A 19,846-nucleotide genomic window follows, 5' to 3' on the forward strand; every position below is an offset into this window, starting at 1 on the left:
TTATCCTTTTGTGATGTTGCTGCTGTTTTAGTTTCATTTTTGCCTGTACAGCACTTTGTGATTGTATCTGTGAAAAGCACTATAAAAATACAAATTTACTTACTGTTCATTATGTTTTTTGGAACAAGATTTAGAAGCTTTTGTTTTTCTATTCGTTCCATTTACTGTATGTTCTCTCTTTTTTGCTTTTATCCAGTTAGATAGAGAACAATAACAATGAACAGCACTGACAATTAGGGATGTAACGATTCACTCAACTCCCGATACGATTCACGATACGATTCTCTCACGATTTTTTCATTTACAAAATGGGACTGTAGACAAATTTTTTTTTTGGGAAAAAAAACTAGAAAATACTGTATTATTTTCCTTTTATTTTTCATTGTCAAAAGAATTCCTTGATAAACTATTAAAAACAATGCAATTTAACTAAAAATAAATCTTGAATTAAATAAATAAAGGAATAATACAAATGAAAATTAAGCCTATTAATTTAAATTCTGGTTCTATAATAAACAATGCAAAACTGCATAATAGTTCTTTTTCTTTTAAAAGTGCAACTGAAAATGTATTTTGTGCCTTAACAATTGGACTTTAAAAAAACCGTCATTGCACTGATTTACGTCATATTTGTTTGGACCAGCAGAGGGCGCTGGTAACCCAGTGGTCGGTTGGCATGCAGATATCTTGCAGTGAAGAAGAGATGCGATGCTAGCAGACAGAGCTAATAGAAAAATGTGACTTTTACAGATATTCAAGTAATATTACAAATATTCTTTCGGTGCTAAAGGGGTAATGAATCATTTATTAACATATTTAAGAGTGGAAGGCGGCCAGAAAGAAAGTATTAGCAGACTCCGCCCGTCGCCAACACTTCCGGATGGCGCCCTCTGCTGGTTAAAAAAAGTACTGCAATTCAATTGTCAGAAAATTGATATCAACCGTGATACCTATGAATCGATTTTTAACTGACTTACGATTAATCGTTACATCCCTACTGACAATATATGAAAAGCAGATCACCAGTATCCAGTCATTGGTACACCACTGCACTCATTTACACCGTTCATCTCTCTTTCCATTGGCCTATTGTAGCAATTTTTAGCAAAAATCTATTTTCCAAAATTATGAGAATTTAAGAAATGTTTTTGTGGAAGACAAAATAAAAGAACCAACTTTAAAACATTTTTTTGTGACAGGAGTCATAATGGATTCATTAAGTCTGCATGAAGAACAGCAACAACAAACTAGTGTGTGACCTTTTCTCTTCACATCCTCAATGATAAGGAGCAACTGTTGTTGGTTACACTGTGTGTTGTGGTTAAAGGGCAATGGTAACAACAGAAGCTTTAAGAGTTACAATAGCCACACTAGAAGAACAATAGTAGTGAAGGAATACTTTAAAAACATTAAGTTGACAGCGGTTTAAGTTTAACAAAACTAAAACAGTAAATACAGGATTAGATGAGCTCAGCTTGTGCGTTTACACAGGTGCGTTGGTATATAAACCGCTGCCGACATCAAGCCTCAGGCAGGGCTTTAAACCACACACTTCACAAATGGCAAATGCAAATCGACAACTTCTCATTTTCCTCTGTTTGTAGCCGGGGACGTTTCCCTATTTCATGGTTCTCAGAGGACAACTTCTGCTTTTCTTTTGTTTGACTTTGCTTCGGCTGAGGTTGTGTAATTCAGCCTGTTGAATAATACAATGTGAAGCTGTGCGATAGAGCACCGGTATACAGCCTGGAGTTATGCTTGTATGGGGACACAAACACGGAACTCTGACATGCTTCTGCATTTTGAAATACTACATGGCTCGTATGTGTAAAGAGTACTAATATATCTTACTCAAGTAGAAGTACCGTTGATTGAAGTTGTACTCACTAATTTATTTAGCAGCAGCAAAATCCCAGATGTAAAGCTTATTTTAAGTACTGGTAAATACAAAAAAAAATGCATTTTGTGCATTTCTGTTGTTCTTTTGTGTATTTTTTGTGTAAAATGTATGTTTCTTGGAGTCATATTGTGTATTTATGTTATTTTGCATTACTTGGAGTAATTTTTGGGTATTTCTGTTGTCCTTTTACTTGTTTGTTCGTACTGTGGGTTTGCAGAGTCATTTTTTGTGCTTTGCTTGTCTTTATGTGTACTTTTATTTTCTGTAATTGTGTATACTTTTTTGAGTCACTTTGTGTGTTTTTGTGTCATTCGGAGTAAATTGTGTATTACTGTTATTGTTTTGTTCATTTTTGTAGTAGTTTTGTGTGTTTTTGGAGTATTTTCTGTGTTTTTTCTGGTCTTCTATTGTTTTTTCCTGCAGTGTTGTCATTATTTGTATTTTTTTTTTAAAGCATTCTTGCTTTTGTTTCGTGTATTTTTCTGTCATTTTGTATGTTTACTTTAGGAGCCGCATGAAATTAGACCGAGGCCACCAGTTGCCTATATCTGGGTTAGGAGGTAAGAGTTTTCAGTCACTGTTTGGGGCCTTATTAGTAATAAAAATACAAAACTTTGAAAATCCAGTTAGATAAACCTACCCATAGGCCATCTTTAAATAAATATGGGCTCCCGATAAAGTTTTTCTCTGGCATTTCAACTTTTTCTCTTTGCTCTCTCTTGCTTTAACCATTCGTGTCCATCATCCCCTAAAGAGACAAATGTGTCCAATTCTAGTTTTCTTCTGTAGTGATTGGAAACCTAATGGTAACCCTAGTGTAATATTTCACAGCATTGGGGGTAGTTGTGAAAATAAACCCAAATTTGGCCTGAGACTATTAGAGCGAACCAGAAGTGATTTATGTCTGATCTCACTGGGATCATCCAGGATCATTGGCTCACACTGAGATATTTGTCTTTCTTGTCATCCACCGCAGTACAAGCGGACAGAGAATGTGTGTGTTTGCAGTTTGAATTATAAAGACTTTGATTTGTCTCTGCCCACAAATATTTACTGTTGATCCAAAACTAAATTTTTATTTTTTGTTATCTTTCTACCAAACTATGACAACCCCTAACCCCCCCCCCCCCCCCCCCCCCCCCCCCGCCCCCCCCACAAAAAAACAAACTTTCATTTTCTTATCTAAAATTATTTGTTAATAAATTGAGTCTTTATCTGTTTGCATAAAGTCTTGGTGTGATTTTAATTAGGTAAAAAAAAAAAAGTTTTTATCAAAATAATGATGGAAAACTTGATGCGACTCTGCAACAGGGGTATATTATACCAGAACTGTTTCTATTACCGAGCTGGTAATGGCAACAGAACATTTTTCATTATATCTACACAATGGTGAATAATCATTTTGCCATTCCTTTTAACCCTCCTGTTACCCACACATTTTGTTTTATTATTGGGGTCAATTTGACCCCAGCCCTGAAAAGCAACATCAAATATTTAGTCAAAATATGTTAACCAAATTTGTGTATCAGGCACTTTATGCTTATCTCTCATTACAAACATTATCCATTAAAAACTGCATGGGGTCAAATTGACCCCAAAGTTCAGTATAAGAGGTTGAAGAGACCATTCTAATAAGACTTGGGGCCCTTTTCTCTCTTTAGTTAATAATATGTCATCTTTGCAGGACCATTATTTTACAGTTTTGTGTAATGGGATATTAATGGGTCGTACCGACCAACTTTAAAAACACCATAATTATTTTGTATATCTAAAATTACATATTTTTGTGTAATTCACTATATTTACCTGATTTTGTTTGTCTGATATAATTTTGTCATTTTGCTATATTATTTATTCATTTTTTGTGTATACAGTGGAATTGTTTTATTATTATTACTTTTATTCTTTTTGTGCATTTACAGTTTAGTGTCAAAAAATAGTTGTATGTACCTTGAGAAGAATATATGTAAAAATAAATATGAAACCCAATAAAATTACCTGGAAAAAATTAAATAAATAAAAAATACTCAAAATAAGTTGACCCCAAAAGACACCGATGCGTAATCTATGCAAACAGAAAACTGAAAACGTCATGTTAAAGTCCCCACAAAATAAGGAAAATTCATGAAAATGGAAGCAAAAATAACGTAGTCATGCATTTTTTAGAGGTTTAAAAATTGAATGGGGTCAAATTAACCCCAAGGATAACAGCAGGATTAAAAAAAAATAAATAAAAAAAAGTCAAGTTCTTCTCCACACTACAGAGAAGCTTATAAAAAGACCAACTGAAAATATATTCCCAGTTTTTCTTAAATCCTTTCAAGTTCAAAGTAAGTCACTGCAGCCCATTTTCAAAAGGTGGATAGAACAGGAAAATATCTGAAAGTTATCTTCTTTGAAATCTTTTACTGCCTGTTCTTGGATCTTGATGTTTGCTGACATGGTGCAGGGAAAAAAGATGTATTGTGTACTTCTTTGAAAAATGGTTATGGAACTTTTGTCCGAACGTCTTATTTTTCATTTTTTGTGTTGAAAAAACCCTCAAAAGCATGTCCTTGCTGCTTTACATTAACGGTATGCATTATGTGAGGGATGGATGCACCTGGAGGTGAAGGTCTTTTTCTTGATCTGGGAGGACATCTGAATGCTGTGAGACAACTGGGACAACTGCTCCTCCTGCTCCCGCTGCGTCACCGTTCTAGTCTCCATGGTAACGTCTTACAGTGGGTACCTGAACATAGGATGAAGGAGAGAGGATGAGTCGTGAGATTAAAGTGAGAATACATGGGCGTCCGCTGGGTTTTTACAAAACCAAGTCAGTGGGAGTCGCTGGACAGACAAACTGTATTAGTGATTGTTTGTTGTTTGTAAACAGCCCACAGCTTTTTGCACACTCCATACTATACACTACACAATGAGTATATACTGTCTACTATATACTAAAAGTATGATTAGGATGATGAGCGTTTCCACTGATGTATACTCCCAAGTTTCCCAACTTGCATTACGAATCTACCACAAAAACCTGAATCACAATGAGGCTAAATATCGCTGTTGATTCTCTACCTTTGAAAGTTCTGAAAACATTTTAAGTGAGAAAGTGACCAAGTAGAATATCAACATGTGCTCATATGATCCATGAAACTTGCGGAAACGCATTTCATTCATTTTCGAAGACCCTCCATTGTGCTACCGAATGAACTTCCAAGTAACTTCAAAACAAAAGCCATATTTACAAAATCCTTAAAAGACCAATGGAAGATAAGAAGAGATACTTTTATTTTGAAAAGGGGATGTTTGACTTAGTTTGAAGTCGGTCAAGGACAATTATACATTCCGCCCACAAAGCATCATGGGGTAGTTGAGTAGGACTAGTGTGCCCAGTGTGCATATTACAATGGCCCAGCAACAGAGTGGCCTACTGTGGCGTGTGTACCCTGCATTGGGTCTAATAGGGCCTAAGATAGACCCCCATAACCTGTACAAGATGAAGCAAATACAGAAGATAACTTGTAAAAGATAAGATCTTGTTTGTTTTATCTTATTTGTTTGAAGGTATAGAGGAGGATTTCCCTGAAGTTGAGAAAAGAAACGCCCTCTCCACGTGGAAATTTATTTTTTGCACAACCTAAAATAGCTATTAAAATAAAAACTACTGGACATTTTTACGTGTGTAACAATAAGGGTTTGATAAAGGGTAAGAGCTCTTTTGAACAGGAATAAACCTGCAGCAGACTCAACAGTGGCTGCCACCTGCTTCTATACTGGGTTAGGAAAAAGAGTAGGATAGAGAGATATCATCAGTCAACATTTCACAAGCTGGTTTTTCTGGGTATTACAGTTTAGGAACTGTCATCTCTACAGACAGATAACTGCCGGACAGCGCAGACAGAGACAGACAGAGAGAGAATAGAGAAGAGAAAGCTCATTCTGTGATCGAAGCACTCAGCTAAAGCTTCATAATTTCACATTTAAATGAATGTAGAGTTTGATGCACCAGAAAAAATGATTTCTTCAAAAATGTACATTTTAAAACATCAAGCCAATTTATTTCATTGGGGAAAAAATCCCATTTGTATTGGTCCTTTTAAAACCACGTTAATAGTCCTAATTGGGTTTATTGTTTTAATATTTATTTTGGCTGTGGATTTTATTTTACTGTAACAAAGCTGCCCTTTGTAGAGTGTTTTTGCCTAATGATTATCTTAATAACCTTGACGACATAATAGCATTAAGACATTGATTACGTTGCAAATTAGATTATTAAAATTTTAGCCAACGATTGTTTTTTGTGTTTGTCACATTCTGTAGTTCATTCAGACTGGAATTCCTATACGTGTCAATGGTGGTCGAGCTTTATTGAAAGAAATGCATTATTCAGTTCAAATGTCCTGAGATCTCCCCAAGAAAGGAATGGAGGGCTCACAATTGGCCACTCGTACAGTGTGTCATTTTAATTTATACAGATTTAGCAGAAAATTCTGAATCCTCCTTCCTCCTTTGTCTCAAACGTTTGGATCATGCGGTTTTGAGCTGTTGTTTTTCAGCTCACAACATATCCTGTGGTAGAGAACTGTAGTTTTCTGAATTATACTCAACCCCAACAGAGCTGTTGTGTGAGCGTCTTAGTCTGTTATTATTTTACATATCTGCTTATAATAACCAGACTAATCACCTCACAGTGGAGTCATCTGGAATGCAGTAGTTCATGTTATTTAGAATTTTGTCAAAACTGTCTAGCTGAAGCCCAATTGGAAAAGATTAAGAGATAAACGACTACATATGGAAACTTTTAGATTTCAGATTACTACAAACGAACATGTAAAAGTACATTATTATAGGAATAACTAGTTGCCATTTCTAGTCCAGCAGCCATGATCGGATCGTGAAACGAGGAATTTCAGTTAGAAGTTATTTCTCTTCTTGCCTTTTGGTGTTTTGGGTGAAAAAGAGCAAAAAATAAAAACAAAATTAAATAGTATTTTTAAAAGAATGAAAAATAAATATATGCTTCAGATGGGAAACGTCACACAGGGAATCAAACCTCTGATGGCTCTATGAAAGATAGAGGCTTTGACCACTGCACTATAGGAGGAGTTATAGAAAATGATGTGTTACAGCTAAGAAAAATCCTGCCTGCATAGATAAGTATTAAAAATCACTAAAATTATTTCTGGATATCTGGGCGAGGGGGGCGTGTTTAGGATTAGGGCTGGAGGAAATAGTTAAGGTTACTGTTCATTTTAAATACATCAGATCAAATTTGTTTCAAGCAGCAGGAAATATGCACAAAAGAGGATTAGGGCCAGTTCTGATGGAAAAAAATGAACTTCGGTAAATCAAGAATAAAGTCAAAATAATGAGAATAAAGTTGAATTTTCGAGACTAAAGTTGAAATATGTTAATATTAAAGTTGAAAAGACGAGGTTAAAGTCAACATTTGAAAGGTAAACTCAAAATACAATATCGGGATAAAAGTTGAAGGTTTGCTAATGAAGCTATATCTACGGAAGCTGACTAGGGTCAAATCACCATATGACGACAAACAGAAGATTGCGGCTGCAAAACGCTGTGTGTGGATGAATGCGACTATACGTCGAAGTTGGGTTGAATAACAAAGACTGTTTCTCTTTTAGCTCATAAACACTGTGTTGTGATCTCTTTAAGGACACTAAAGATGGCTGTTTTGGCTCTGGTACCAACAGCTGCTACTGTCAGTCCCGTCTGCTATTGAGGAGCTACAGAAACAGATTAGGGCCAGTTTTGATGTTGACAGTTGTCATATATGGGGAACTGGCCAAAGTCTGCTTCCATAGATTTGACTTCATTAGCAAACCTTAAACTTTTATCACAACACTGTTTTTTTATTTCTGAAATTTTTACTTTAATCTTGCATTTTGACTTTAATATCAACATTATATTTCAACTTTAATCGACATTTTGACATTCTTGATTGGCCCAAAATTATTTTCTACATCAAAATTGGTTCTAATCTGCTTCCAGAAGTATATTTGTTCCTATCAGCATAAAACAAATGAGATAATCGTGTTGAAACAGAAAACAGTAGATAGATTAATTTACCTTCCCTCGTGAGACTGGTCTGAGATGCAACAATAACAGTACAAGCAAAAATGACTAAATATGCAGCACAAAATATACATATTTATTATTATCACCAAATTTGCTTGAGTCGATGCCTTTGTAGCCTTCCCTATTGAGAATTGGCTTTATATTTGATGAAAATCTCTGGTGGTTTTTTTGGGAGGACTAAGATTTGTGTATTTAAAACATGATTTGTCACTCAGTATCATATATTTCCAAATTTCACATCATATGTAACCACTAAGGGTCCTACTTCAATCTGAAACAAAAAAAAAAAAAAATCACCATGTAGGTCAAGTAGAAGCTTTGAAAAACATTATTCGTTATGGGTATGTGCTTTTCAGAGAAGAGGCCAACATTGAACCACTAATTAACCAGGACTTTACGATCAATGCTAAAAATGCATCACAATATCAGAGGTGCATAATTTAATTACATAATTTCCAACTTATGAAATTGTTGATTTCCCTGTTGTCAAAAAAATATTTTGAATAAATTAATTTCCCAATGCCCTGTTTGCACTTTGCATAGAGTTTCAAGTGTATGCAAGTTTTAAAATATGTATTAAGTTATACATATATATACATATCGAGGTCATAAATCTGGCTAACGTTTCGCAGTTTGATAGATGAGAACTACAGCGTATACAAGATTGTGGGGCGGTTTTGGTTCTCGAGCAGTTATTGTGTTTTATGTTTGCTAAACGAGTTTAGGGTACTTATATGAATTGGTACATAATTAAATCAACAAAAGTCCTTTCTTTTTAATCATGAAAGGCAATAACTTTCAGCAAATAAATCATTTTGATGATCAAAATATTCAAAGTCATGCAAACATCTGTGGCTGTTCTTGCACTACACTCATGTATTATAACGCGTCATTCATTCGGGGACTGCTGAGCCACTAATAATTCATCAAATGAGGACCGTTGTACTGTAGCTAACCATTAATCATGTTTAGCCTTTCCAACTTCAACCACTGCAGTTATCTCACAACATGTTATTTCATTTTATCTCTGTTCGTCACATTATAGAACTGTTGAACTTGTAAAAAAAACAGCTATAATAATGCTAAAAAAAAGTTTACTGCATTAATCTCAATGGCATGTCAGCCTGTGGCACATTAAAATTGATCAGTCTCCATGGTATGGCTTTGATCTTGCATCCTTGGAGGAGGAAAAAAAGAAAAAGCCTGGGGGCATTTTTTTCCTCTGTTTTTTTACCCACAATGCAGCTTTTGGTCTCTTGAGGAAAATAAAAAAATTGTCTCCAGGTCTGATAATAGAAATCATATCCTGTAGAGAAGGGAGATGATTTACTGTTGCATTACCTAAATACTGTTGAAGCTTCTTTTTATGCAGTCTCTGGAGGGTTGTTTTGTGGTACATCCACTATAAAGCCATTAAACAACAGCCATTAGGCTCTAACGGGCCATACAAAGCACTCTCAGGAGAAACATATGAGCAGAAACCTTTCGAAAGATATTTATCAATTGATAAATCAGGATTGTTGATCAGAAATTCTAAATCCTAAGGGTGTAATGATTCATCCATGAGATTGATTAATCGACTTATATTCCTGCGATTTAACTAGATCAATCTGTGCTCGCCTAGTTGGCCTTCTGGATGACATTAATCAATCTAAAATCATTTAAAAAGGGAATCAATTCACTGCATCGATACAAGGAAATAAGACATTGTTAAGCACAGCAGACTTTAAATGGATGTGTTTCAAAAGCGCTTTTAATATTAAAGATGTTTCTGCGACTCTGTGACGTCACGCGCATGAGGTAGGGTGACCAGACGCCCAATTTACCTGGTACAGTCCCGGTTTTCAGGGTTATGTCCTATATGTCCCGGTCGACTTCCCCCAAACCATTGATTTGTCCTGGTTTTTTACAAATTCAGTCGCGTCACTGACAGAAAAGACCCAGAGAGCAGCAGTGCATTTTGCTTAAATGGGCGCAGTGTGTGGAAACACTTAGGCTTTAACACAGTTGGAGATATTCTGAAGGAGTCGCTCACTGTGTCCACCCTCGACCACCTGACCCCTCAGGCAGCATTCACTGCAGCAGCAGCACATGTAGCGTTAGCTCTGTAGAAAGCCTCATGATAATCATCAAGTTAAAATAGAAAGTGTCAGATTCAACCACTGCTCTTTTAACCTCATTTTTTATATTAACATTGTGTTATTTGTAAGTATAAAAAACAAGCAAAACAGTCAGGTAATCCTAATACGTATTTTTATTGATAACGTATTGATTATTGAAAATGAGAACAGAAAAGTTAACATCCCGTTAATTTAGACAATGTGAATACATTTGCCATTAAATGTTGTTGACTTTCTCGTTTGTGTTTTTAATTACTTTATAGACCAGTGATTCACAACTGGTGGGTCGGGACCTAAAAGTGGGTCGTGGACTTGTACTGGGTTGGTTGTGGACAGCTGGATTACTGTTTTAATTTTGGAGCAGCTGTTTTGTGCTTTATATGCACATAATTTATGGTTATTTTATAGCAGTTGATCAACAGTGGATTATTTTATTATTACATCACTAATATGAAGCTGTATGGACACAAATGACCCAAAATAAATAATACATTCTTTAATTCTAAGTAACTCAAGTTACTTTTTCCAGTAACGCATTACTTTTTGGTGTAAGTAATCAAAACAGTAACTGAGTTACTTTGTTAATGAAGTAACTAGTAACGGTAACTAGTTACTTTTTTTCAGTAACTAGCACAACACTGCTCACAAGACAGAATCATAACATAACCTAACCGCTAGAGCGGACATGGGCTAAACAGTAGACTGGTTCAATAAACAGGAAGAGATTCAAATTCTTATGTAGCTAGTTATGATTTACAGTCCACATAAACAGGACTTAATAACATACCCAACCTCAAGAGCGGACATGGACTCGTCTGTGAATGGTCACATTTACAGACCTTGGAGTTGCTGTTAACTTACCAATAAACGGGAAGAGATTCATCACCTTTACAATAAGTATTGACTAGGCCACTGGGAGTGAGGCCCAAGTCCAAGTCAGGCTGACTTGATAATAATGTATCATGTTTTTCTGCAGTCAGTGCCTTCTCCTCGCCCTTCTCTCTCTGCTCTGTTTCAGGTGTCGTGAAGCTGATGGCAGTTCCTGATCTGTGGTTCACGGCTCAACTATTCTGAGACACTCTGATGTTCTATCTCTGTATCCTGTTGGTCCTTCTGTCCACTAACCCCAACCAGTCGACGCAGATGGCTGCCACCTCTGAACCTGGTTCTAACGGAGATTTTTTCCTTTTAAAAGGGAGTTGTTTCTTCCCACTGTCGCTGATGCTTGTTCATGTGGATCTTGTTGGGTTTTTTCTTTCTTATTATGAATTTGAGTTGAGAACCCCTGTTAGATGATTCCCTTACAAGAAAACCTCACCTGGTCTGTACAATATCAAGGTATTTATTTCAGTCACACTGGTTGAGTTATTATTTTGGCTAAAAAGTCACTGAATCGTTTTAGATTAACCAATATCGTCCTTGAATCGAATCAGCAACAACAAATCGTGAGTCGAATCGACGCTAAAATGAATCGTTACACGTCTACTAAATCCTGTACAGTAAGGTGGTTCACAAAATTAATTTTCACCAAATTTTGCCAGATCGCTTTTTGCCTTGTTCACATTGACATTGTTAGCATCTGTTCAATTGCTAAACATTTAGGGGTAGCACACTTTCATAATGTTGACTTTTTTTCATTTTCAGGAATAGTGTTTGAACTCTAATGTTCTTACTCATTTAGTATAAATACAGGAAGAGACTATTATTGACAATACTTACCTTTATATTGTTCAAGTTTCTGGTATCTGTGAAAGTTACGCATTCACCGGGTGAGCAATAAAAATGGTGAAAAAGTGTGCCACTCTTAACCAACGTTATATTGACTCAATTTTTGGTACAGATGTCAATAGGAACAAGGCAAAATGCAATCTGGCAAAATTTGTAAACCATCCTATTGTGAACCACCCTAATCTGCAGCCTGAGTTGGGTGTTGAAAGGCAGATATTAATGCTGTTTCTGACATACAGCGTAGAGGTGAAGGCCAAGCCTGAGTAAATGCCACTCACGCTTTCTCGTAAAGAAACAGGTGAAGTCCTCTGGGTGTCAGATCTATAGGACAAATATATCACGTCCTCTCCCCGTCTCACTCTCTGTCCTTGAAGATGGGCTTTGGTCTTTTATTACCTCTTGCTGTCTGTCTTGCACTGTTCTCCCCGTCTCTCGCTTTATGAAGTGATGACGATGACCCTGAAAACAAAATGTCTTTCACTGCCAAGTATGTGGACAACACAATGCTCTGTCGTACTAAAGGAGGTATATATAGACCGATGACACCCTCACAAAGGCTCCATTTGCCTGTTCGATTTACAGACATCTCTGTAGACAAACAGCTGACAACATGACACGATTCCTCTCTCTGCAATTAGCCTCAAGCAGCTGAGGAGAACAGCTGGACTGGCCCCTAGAGAACAACTGGCTCCAGAGGAACCACTTACTGTAGAAACAATCCCACCTGAGGATTGTTTGTTCAGAAGCAATAACTGGAAAGTGTCCCATTTTGAGTAGCCTTTGTTTCTTCTAACGAATTGAGGTTAATATTGAAATAAATTGTTTATTTGGAAGGGACATTGTATTTTAATGGATGAAACGGTATGGCAGATTTAGCACTGGAGCTCATTTCCAACTAATCCCCCACAGACTACAAACTACAGACAACATTTCAGAGGACTTCCTCTTTGCTTTTATGTTCAGAATATAAGAAAAACAAGGAATTAGGAAAGAGTTTAATAGTTAATAGTTTTTTCATGTTGCTTTTGTCATAATTTTGTATATTTTTGTCATAATTTTGTGTGGTTGTTAGTCATTTTCTGTGGTTTTTTTGAGTCATTTTGTATATTTTGTCGTCATTTTGTGTAATTTGGGGTAGTTTCCTTTATTTTTGTTGTCCTTTTGTTTATTTTTCTGTAATTTTGTATGATTTTTGCCATTATTTTATGTATTTTTGTCATTTTGTGTGTTGTCAGTGCCATTTTGAGGGCTGCACCAGGGGTGCCACCGGTTGTCTGTCTGATGTACAGTAAACTGACTGACTCCTAATATCTTCTAACAAATCAATGCAACATATTGATTTTTGTACACTTGCATTTTAATATGTCGAAGTCTTGTAGCTTATTATTTAGTGATTTATGTTTCATAATAACCTCTTTATTGTTCCATTTGTTTTAGTTGGTAGTTAATTGATTTTTCCTTATGTTGAATAAATTAGGTGGCTCTCTCATTGTTTCAGGACTCGCCTTTTCCCTTTTGTTTTTAATTACTTTCTGTGACCAGTTTAATTATAAACTAAGCTCAGGCTTTTCTAAAAATAAAGGTTTGCAATGTGATCATTGGAGGGTGTGTTCTGCCTTGTTTCCTGAATATACTGAGCCTGTTTTCCTCCCATTTAAACCTAAATGAAGTAAATACAGATTGTTCTTGTCAACTAAATTAACTGTACATTTTTAAAAAGTAAACGTTTTTTCATTGCTTTGTGTCCATCCCTACGTCTGGTTGTGATTTGAGTGACAGGGTCCAAAAACAGCTTCCAGATTGCTAGAAGCAAACAGCCAATCCCTGTTGACCTCAGTGTTGAATGAAGGTTATTATTAAGCCATTTAGTTGGCACACCTGCCTATGGAAGATCAACAGACAATACTGGCTTGCGTTGCTAGGCCTTCCTTTCTTCTAACATGTCAACAGAGACTGTCAGGCCAAAAATAACTACAGGATAAAAACAGCTGGAAGCTAACTTTATTAGCTCTTATTTAGAAGACGCATTAGATACTGGACTCACTGGGATCATCCCATACTATTATCTTGTCCATTCTATTAACATTTTTACAGTTGAAAGAATGTCTCCATCATAGTTTATTGAATGCTCGTTTGGTTTAAATAGTTTAGTGCTGTTTTCAAAAAGGGAAGCATCTGTTTGATTAGTGTCCTTTAAACACTGTACTGCGTTAACACCAAATGTGTCTTCTGCGGCACCGGACGCATCTGCCGTATGAAACGTACCGCAGGATCAAAAAATGCTTCCTAGCTCAGTGCCGACTTCCAAAGATGAAAACTACAGAGAGAATTTTTACCTGCTACTAGCGCCTATTCGCTGATTTTCCTTCATGCTAAATCCTTCCTAGTCCGGTCCCGGTTATAAAGGCCGTGTCATACAGCTCCAGGTGGTCACACAGCTTCTACTCCATGGTTGAATGGGTAAACAAACTGGTATCCGTGTTGACGGCCTGACGTCATCGTCAACAAAGACCAACTGGCTTTTGTCATGCGAAACGGTTGCAGGAGTTCAATATTTTCAACTCTTGCGAATGTGCGTATATGCGTAAAATTGGGAGCGCGCTTGCACGGCCAACGCACTTGACATGCGGATCAGACCGCATTTTTTGCAGATTTTGCATCTGGTACGCATCTATCCATTGACTTTGTATGTAATCGGGACGTATGGACATTTCGTGACGCATCCAATGTGAACTCAGCATCTCCTTAGCGAAAGCAATTTCAGAGACTAGATTACATTCGAAATCAATTTAAATGACACGAAATGACCTCTTGTGACTCACACAATTCTAGCGACTCAATTGGGCAATCTGTGTCATTGGAAGGTGCTCAAAGTTGACATATTTGAACATTTTTAAGCAACTTTGAGTGACTGTGTGTCTCTAAGTTGTGCTTTTCTCTGCGTCACTTCGTCACGTCACTGGAGACACATGGAGAAAATAGGATCTAATGAACCTAAAGATGAGGGCGTTTAGCCTCCCGGAGTTACTAGATTTTCTTCAACAAGTACAGAGGTAGATCAGCCATGTTAAAATTGAGCCAGAAATGAGCTATGAAATTGGGGGGGCAGATGAAGCGATGAAGTAAGCAAAAAGTGTGACTGTTCAAGTGACATCACGGGGGATGCAACTGTAGTTGCTAAAGTCGCGTTCGGTCTGATTGCACCTATAGCTGTAGTTTACAACTCGTAAATTTGTGCAAGAATGTATTGCAATAATAAAACATTACAAGATGTATCTTCAAGAGTAAGAGTGGTACTGTGGGAGGGTGTTTGGGGAAGATAATAAAAATCCCCACAGTCTTCCACATACCAGTTTGATATGGTTTGGTTTTTTATATTCTTATTGAAATGAAAAAGTCGTACCCAGAGTAAGTATGTAAATGTGTCCATAGTTTAGGCCAAATAAAAGCATGAATACTTTTTCAAATGCAGTTTTTTTGGTCTTTTTTCCCCTTTTTAAAAATAACCTATTGTATCATTATCATGAGCATAATATCATCTATTGCATTTTCCCACACCATATAACAGATATTTTATGATTGTAGATACTTTTGTGTTTGTAATGAACCTGTGATGTTTGCCCTCATAATAATTTTGCGTTTTAACTCACAAAAAGCCACTTGTTGTCTAAGCTGGTTTTCTTTCCAGTTTCCAAAATCTCAAAAATTACACAAACACATAAGAAACTGACATTTTTGTTGAGTGGTGAAAGAGACCCAAATTTGGGGTCAAAAATAATGAAGTTAAATGATCCGATTTTTTTTTACAGGGTGTTGAGACATATGCCAAGTTGTTTACTAAAGGCCCGAACATGTTAGAACCCAAAACTTAGACAAACTTTTTTCCAAATTTTAGATGCTGGCATGTCCACCAGATAGGAAGTATAGCATATCTTTTAACATAATATGAGATAGTAGGTGGAGCTGTATTACTATACCAAATTTCAGTTTTCTATGTGGTGTAGTTCCTGAGATATTGAAAGCTGAAAAGGGAAAAATGTACAAAAATGGACACATACCCCCCTCGCTAACTGGCCAACTCTCAATAAGTGTGTGTCCAATCAAACTAAAAATGTAGAGTGTGCCTATTGAATAATCACGGAACAATTTGTTAAAATTTCAGAATTTTTTTAGACCAAAGTGCATGCGTGGGATGTTGGAATGACCCCAAAGTCTCAGCTACTATTGATGCTTGTTACAGGCAGAAGTTTATTTTAACATTCAACAAAATGGCTAGAGATATTCCACACCCTCGTCCTCTAGCAGCATTGTCAAGGTCAAAACGTGTCAGTCAAATCAATGTGTCCATGCTTTCTCATTCCAATGCAGCTCATTTTTACAGTGGAGGCGCCATTGTTTGTCATGAAACCATATTAGCTTTGGTACAGATGCCCTCATGGCCTGGCACCCTGCATATTTTATTTTATTTTTTACTAAATTGCCCTTAGTGGTAATGGAAGCTTGAAAAAAAAATCAATATACATTACATTAGATTTCTAAAACATTGGTTTGAATTTCAAGAAAATATCCACCATTACACAGACATTGAGCTTCAATATAGCTCATTTACTCAGCTGTGGTTGAACCTCTATTTGTGCAGACAAGCAGAGTTTGGCTAAACTAGAATTCCCATTCAAAGTTCCGTCATGACAGTAATACTCACGAGGGTTCGCAATGCAATCGCCTGTTCGATCTTCTGGAGACTTGAGGATCTGAAAAGGACAAAGCCAGCCTCCAGGCAGACAGAAAGAATACAGCCTGTCAGGGCCGCTCTTTAGGACTAATTCCCCCATGAAGCATCACATAATAAGATGTGGAGGGAAGAATGATAAATAGCTCGACAACATGGTCAATAAAATGTCTCATCTCTTACAAAGACAAATAACCCTCTCATGAACTTCTTTCTGTTCAAGTATTTTGTGGGTTACCTGTTATACATCATACTTGATTATTTTGTAAGTGGTTTTCTCTCTTTTTAATTGTTTTATTCAAATGTTTGTCTTTCTATTAAACTTACATGTTGATTTATAAAGGTTCACAGTTAAATTTGCTCTCATTTCAGATTAAACCAGAGGTCTCAAACTCATTTTAGTTCAGGGGCCAAATACGGAGCAGTTTATTCTAAGTGAGCCACAAATTTTAGCTGCGAAAATGAGTTATTTAATCATTATTGGGCTCTAGTTTGCACTTCCACTTATAAATAAATTATAAAGTATGTACAGGACTGATAATATCAAAGCAATAACCCTGATAGCACACACACATCTCGCCTACGTCGGCACGATGAATGAAGTATTATGGAGAACGTTTGGTCATTGGGCAGACATTGGCGTTTGAACGATGGATTAAAGATGCTCAGCGCGGCCTTCCTACAGCTTGTATTACTCTTTTTTTTTTCGCTCGGATCATTAATTTAGTATAAATATCTCAGTATCCATAGTCCAGTATTTACTTAAATCTGATAGGAATATGACAATATCACAAGAACAAAAAACCCCCAAAACAATACACTACCACTAAATAGCTTATTGTGTGTGGACAAAAAAAAAAGAGAGACAGTTCATGATCATAAATGCATTTTCAGCAGCATAGCCAAAAGAGCTCCAGCACAAAAACAGCTTCATGGAAGTGACATTTTACAGTTTTACAATTTTATAAGTGGTATCACCGATTTGGGGGGAAAACACACAAAATGACGCATTAGGAGTAGAATGCCGACGCACAATCTGAGGCCGACATCGGCGAGACGTATGCATGCTATCTGGGAAATGACAGATATAAGTAAGTGCAGGATCTTTACTTTTAATTTATTGGATTTTGTGATCCCTATTTTTAAGTAATTTAAGGAAATTTTGTGGAATAATTTGAAGAAAATTGCAAGACAAAATTCAGAATTCTTTTAATAATTTGAGATTAAAAATGACTGCCATCATGTGATACAAGCATGGGAAAAATGTGAGCCCTGCTAATTTCTTTGAATTTCTGTATTAATTTGGAGTCATCTACAAATGAATTAGTTGGTAATTTACACAATGATTTATGGCTTCTCTGACTTTTGCTGCCGCGAGCTGAATTGGATGCTCTTAAAGGCCGGGTTTGGCCCCCCAGCCTTGAGTTTGACACTCGTGGATTTAACTTTACAATCCCTTTTATTTTTTTTATGGCTTCATGTGTAACATTGTGCTCACTTCTGAACCTGAAGTTCAATAATGATTAGAGGTCACCAAATTAAATTTAATTACATTTTCTTTAATTAAAACATTGTCCATGCTGATATTTTTAAGGGGAGGGTTCACTGAATGACCACAGGCAATAAAAATGTGCTGTGCAGCGATTTCAAATGTTGAACCTATATGTGCAAGGTTTTATGTGAATACTCCTAACCATTATCAATCATTTTAAATCACATAATGAAAGAAAGAAAGGAGTACTTAGTATTGACACCTACCGGTAGCTCGAGGTAGGTTCTCTACGGAGAAGATTAGGGACCACATGACTGGGAGAGACTGTAGATGAGTTTGATGCTTGAGGGAAATAGAAAAAGCAAATGTTGTTGGGGGAACTATTCTTTCACAGATGAGAAGCATGGAGCAGACAAAGAATGGAGAAACTACCATCCGGAACCACTGGTATCAGGAGAATGGTGGTGGTGGACCCAGAGAAGCTTCACCAGACTTCTCAACATGGTGTTTGATTGGGAATCAGGAGCAGGTGATTTGGTGATCAGGGAGGCGACAGCCCCGGGGTGGAGCCAAGAAAGGACAGAGAATGAATGGACAATCACTTGTAGGGGTTGGGGGGATGGGGGAGGAGGGGGAACACTCACAGCAACATATCTCCCTCCCCCAATAGAAACGTCGAGATAACTCCATAAAATGTTTTGTTGTCATGACTGCTATGTCCAGATACCAACATATATGTCTTTTCAAAAGTGTCCATATGTGATTACTGAGGTTGGCCATCAGCCTATATTTTAAATCAGTTATTTTTGTCTCCATCAAGGAAGTTAATTTTAGTTAATTTTATTTGTTTGTTTGTCTGTCAGTAGGATTATGTCAAAAGGCCATGGAAGATTCCATTAAACTTTGGGGGGAATCGTTATCAATACAGTGATTTTGGATAGGGCTGGGCGATATGGACCAATTTTTACTCAAAATGGCAAATACTATATTAATCTTGATGTTTTTAACTTATTAAAAAATGCTTTGATATTAATGTACATTTTGGCTGGACTTGGGGCTCTGTCTCAGCGCCCTGTCCCCGGGGTCAGTGTCCTTCTCCTGGTGCAGACAGTTCGTGTGATGTCTCCTTAAAGGCACACCGCGGACATTGTGACCTATAGAGTTGACCCATATGAGTTATTTTAAATGATTCCTCAGACCATTACTCAACACTTGACAGTAACAATGCTCCGAGCGAGGCTTCCCTCTTGAAATACCGCCCATGTAAGTTTGGAGAGACGGACCATCTTTGGCCAGGTCATGTGACCTGGAGAATGCCTGGAAAACGTATCACTTTACGGCAGTCACGTGACCACAGGCTCGGATATACTTGTTGAGCTAAGGCTTTTGCTACTATTTTTCCACCTGTTCGACTCCTGGACATGGTCGAGGCAAGCAAAAACTTTATTGTTTCTGAGGAGGCTAAAAAGACATGGCCGAGACCTGGCCCCCTCCTCCGACCCGCCTTCTGTCCGGCACCGGACAGCGCCCCGCGCACACTGGGTCGCCTTTCCCTCGTCCGCCCCGACCACGGCCGACCCCCGGAGAAGGGGACCAACGACGGCGGCTAGGCCAGGGAGTAGGGGGGAGCGCCACCAACTCGGCAAGGAGGGCGCCGAAGGCTGCCGCTCCTCCAGCCGCTGCTCGAGCCCAGCCCCGCTTCACACTCCAGCTCGACCGACCCAGCCCTCAGAGCCAATACTTATCCTGAAGTTACAGGTCAACAACTGTCTGCATAAAAAATCAAA

The 19,846-nt window shown here is 37.3% G+C and overlaps 1 protein-coding gene across 3 annotated transcripts in view; it reads right to left on the reverse strand.

Moving 5' to 3' along the window:
- myom3 (myomesin 3) overlaps nucleotides 1–19,574 on the reverse strand; it is an 84,639-nt gene extending 65,065 nt beyond the window's left edge. For 2 of the 3 annotated variants that reach the window (XM_028471588.1, XM_028471590.1), the window contains exons 1-3: nucleotides 16,541–16,609; nucleotides 12,117–12,297; nucleotides 4,503–4,631 (exon numbers count right to left, since the gene is read on the reverse strand). In XM_028471588.1, the coding sequence (XP_028327389.1) occupies nucleotides 4,503–4,609 (107 nt within the window). In that variant the 5' untranslated portion in view covers nucleotides 4,610–4,631; nucleotides 12,117–12,297; nucleotides 16,541–16,609. Of the gene's footprint in view, nucleotides 1–4,502; nucleotides 4,632–12,116; nucleotides 12,298–16,540; nucleotides 16,610–18,325; nucleotides 18,402–18,491 lie in introns of those variants that run through there. The other variant, XM_028471589.1, reaches the window with a different exon arrangement.
- Between the last annotated feature and the right edge of the window lie 272 nt (nucleotides 19,575–19,846).

The sequence above is a fragment of the Gouania willdenowi genome, chromosome 16, assembly GCF_900634775.1.
Source record: "Gouania willdenowi chromosome 16, fGouWil2.1, whole genome shotgun sequence".
Classification (NCBI taxonomy): domain Eukaryota; kingdom Metazoa; phylum Chordata; class Actinopteri; order Blenniiformes; family Gobiesocidae; genus Gouania; species Gouania willdenowi.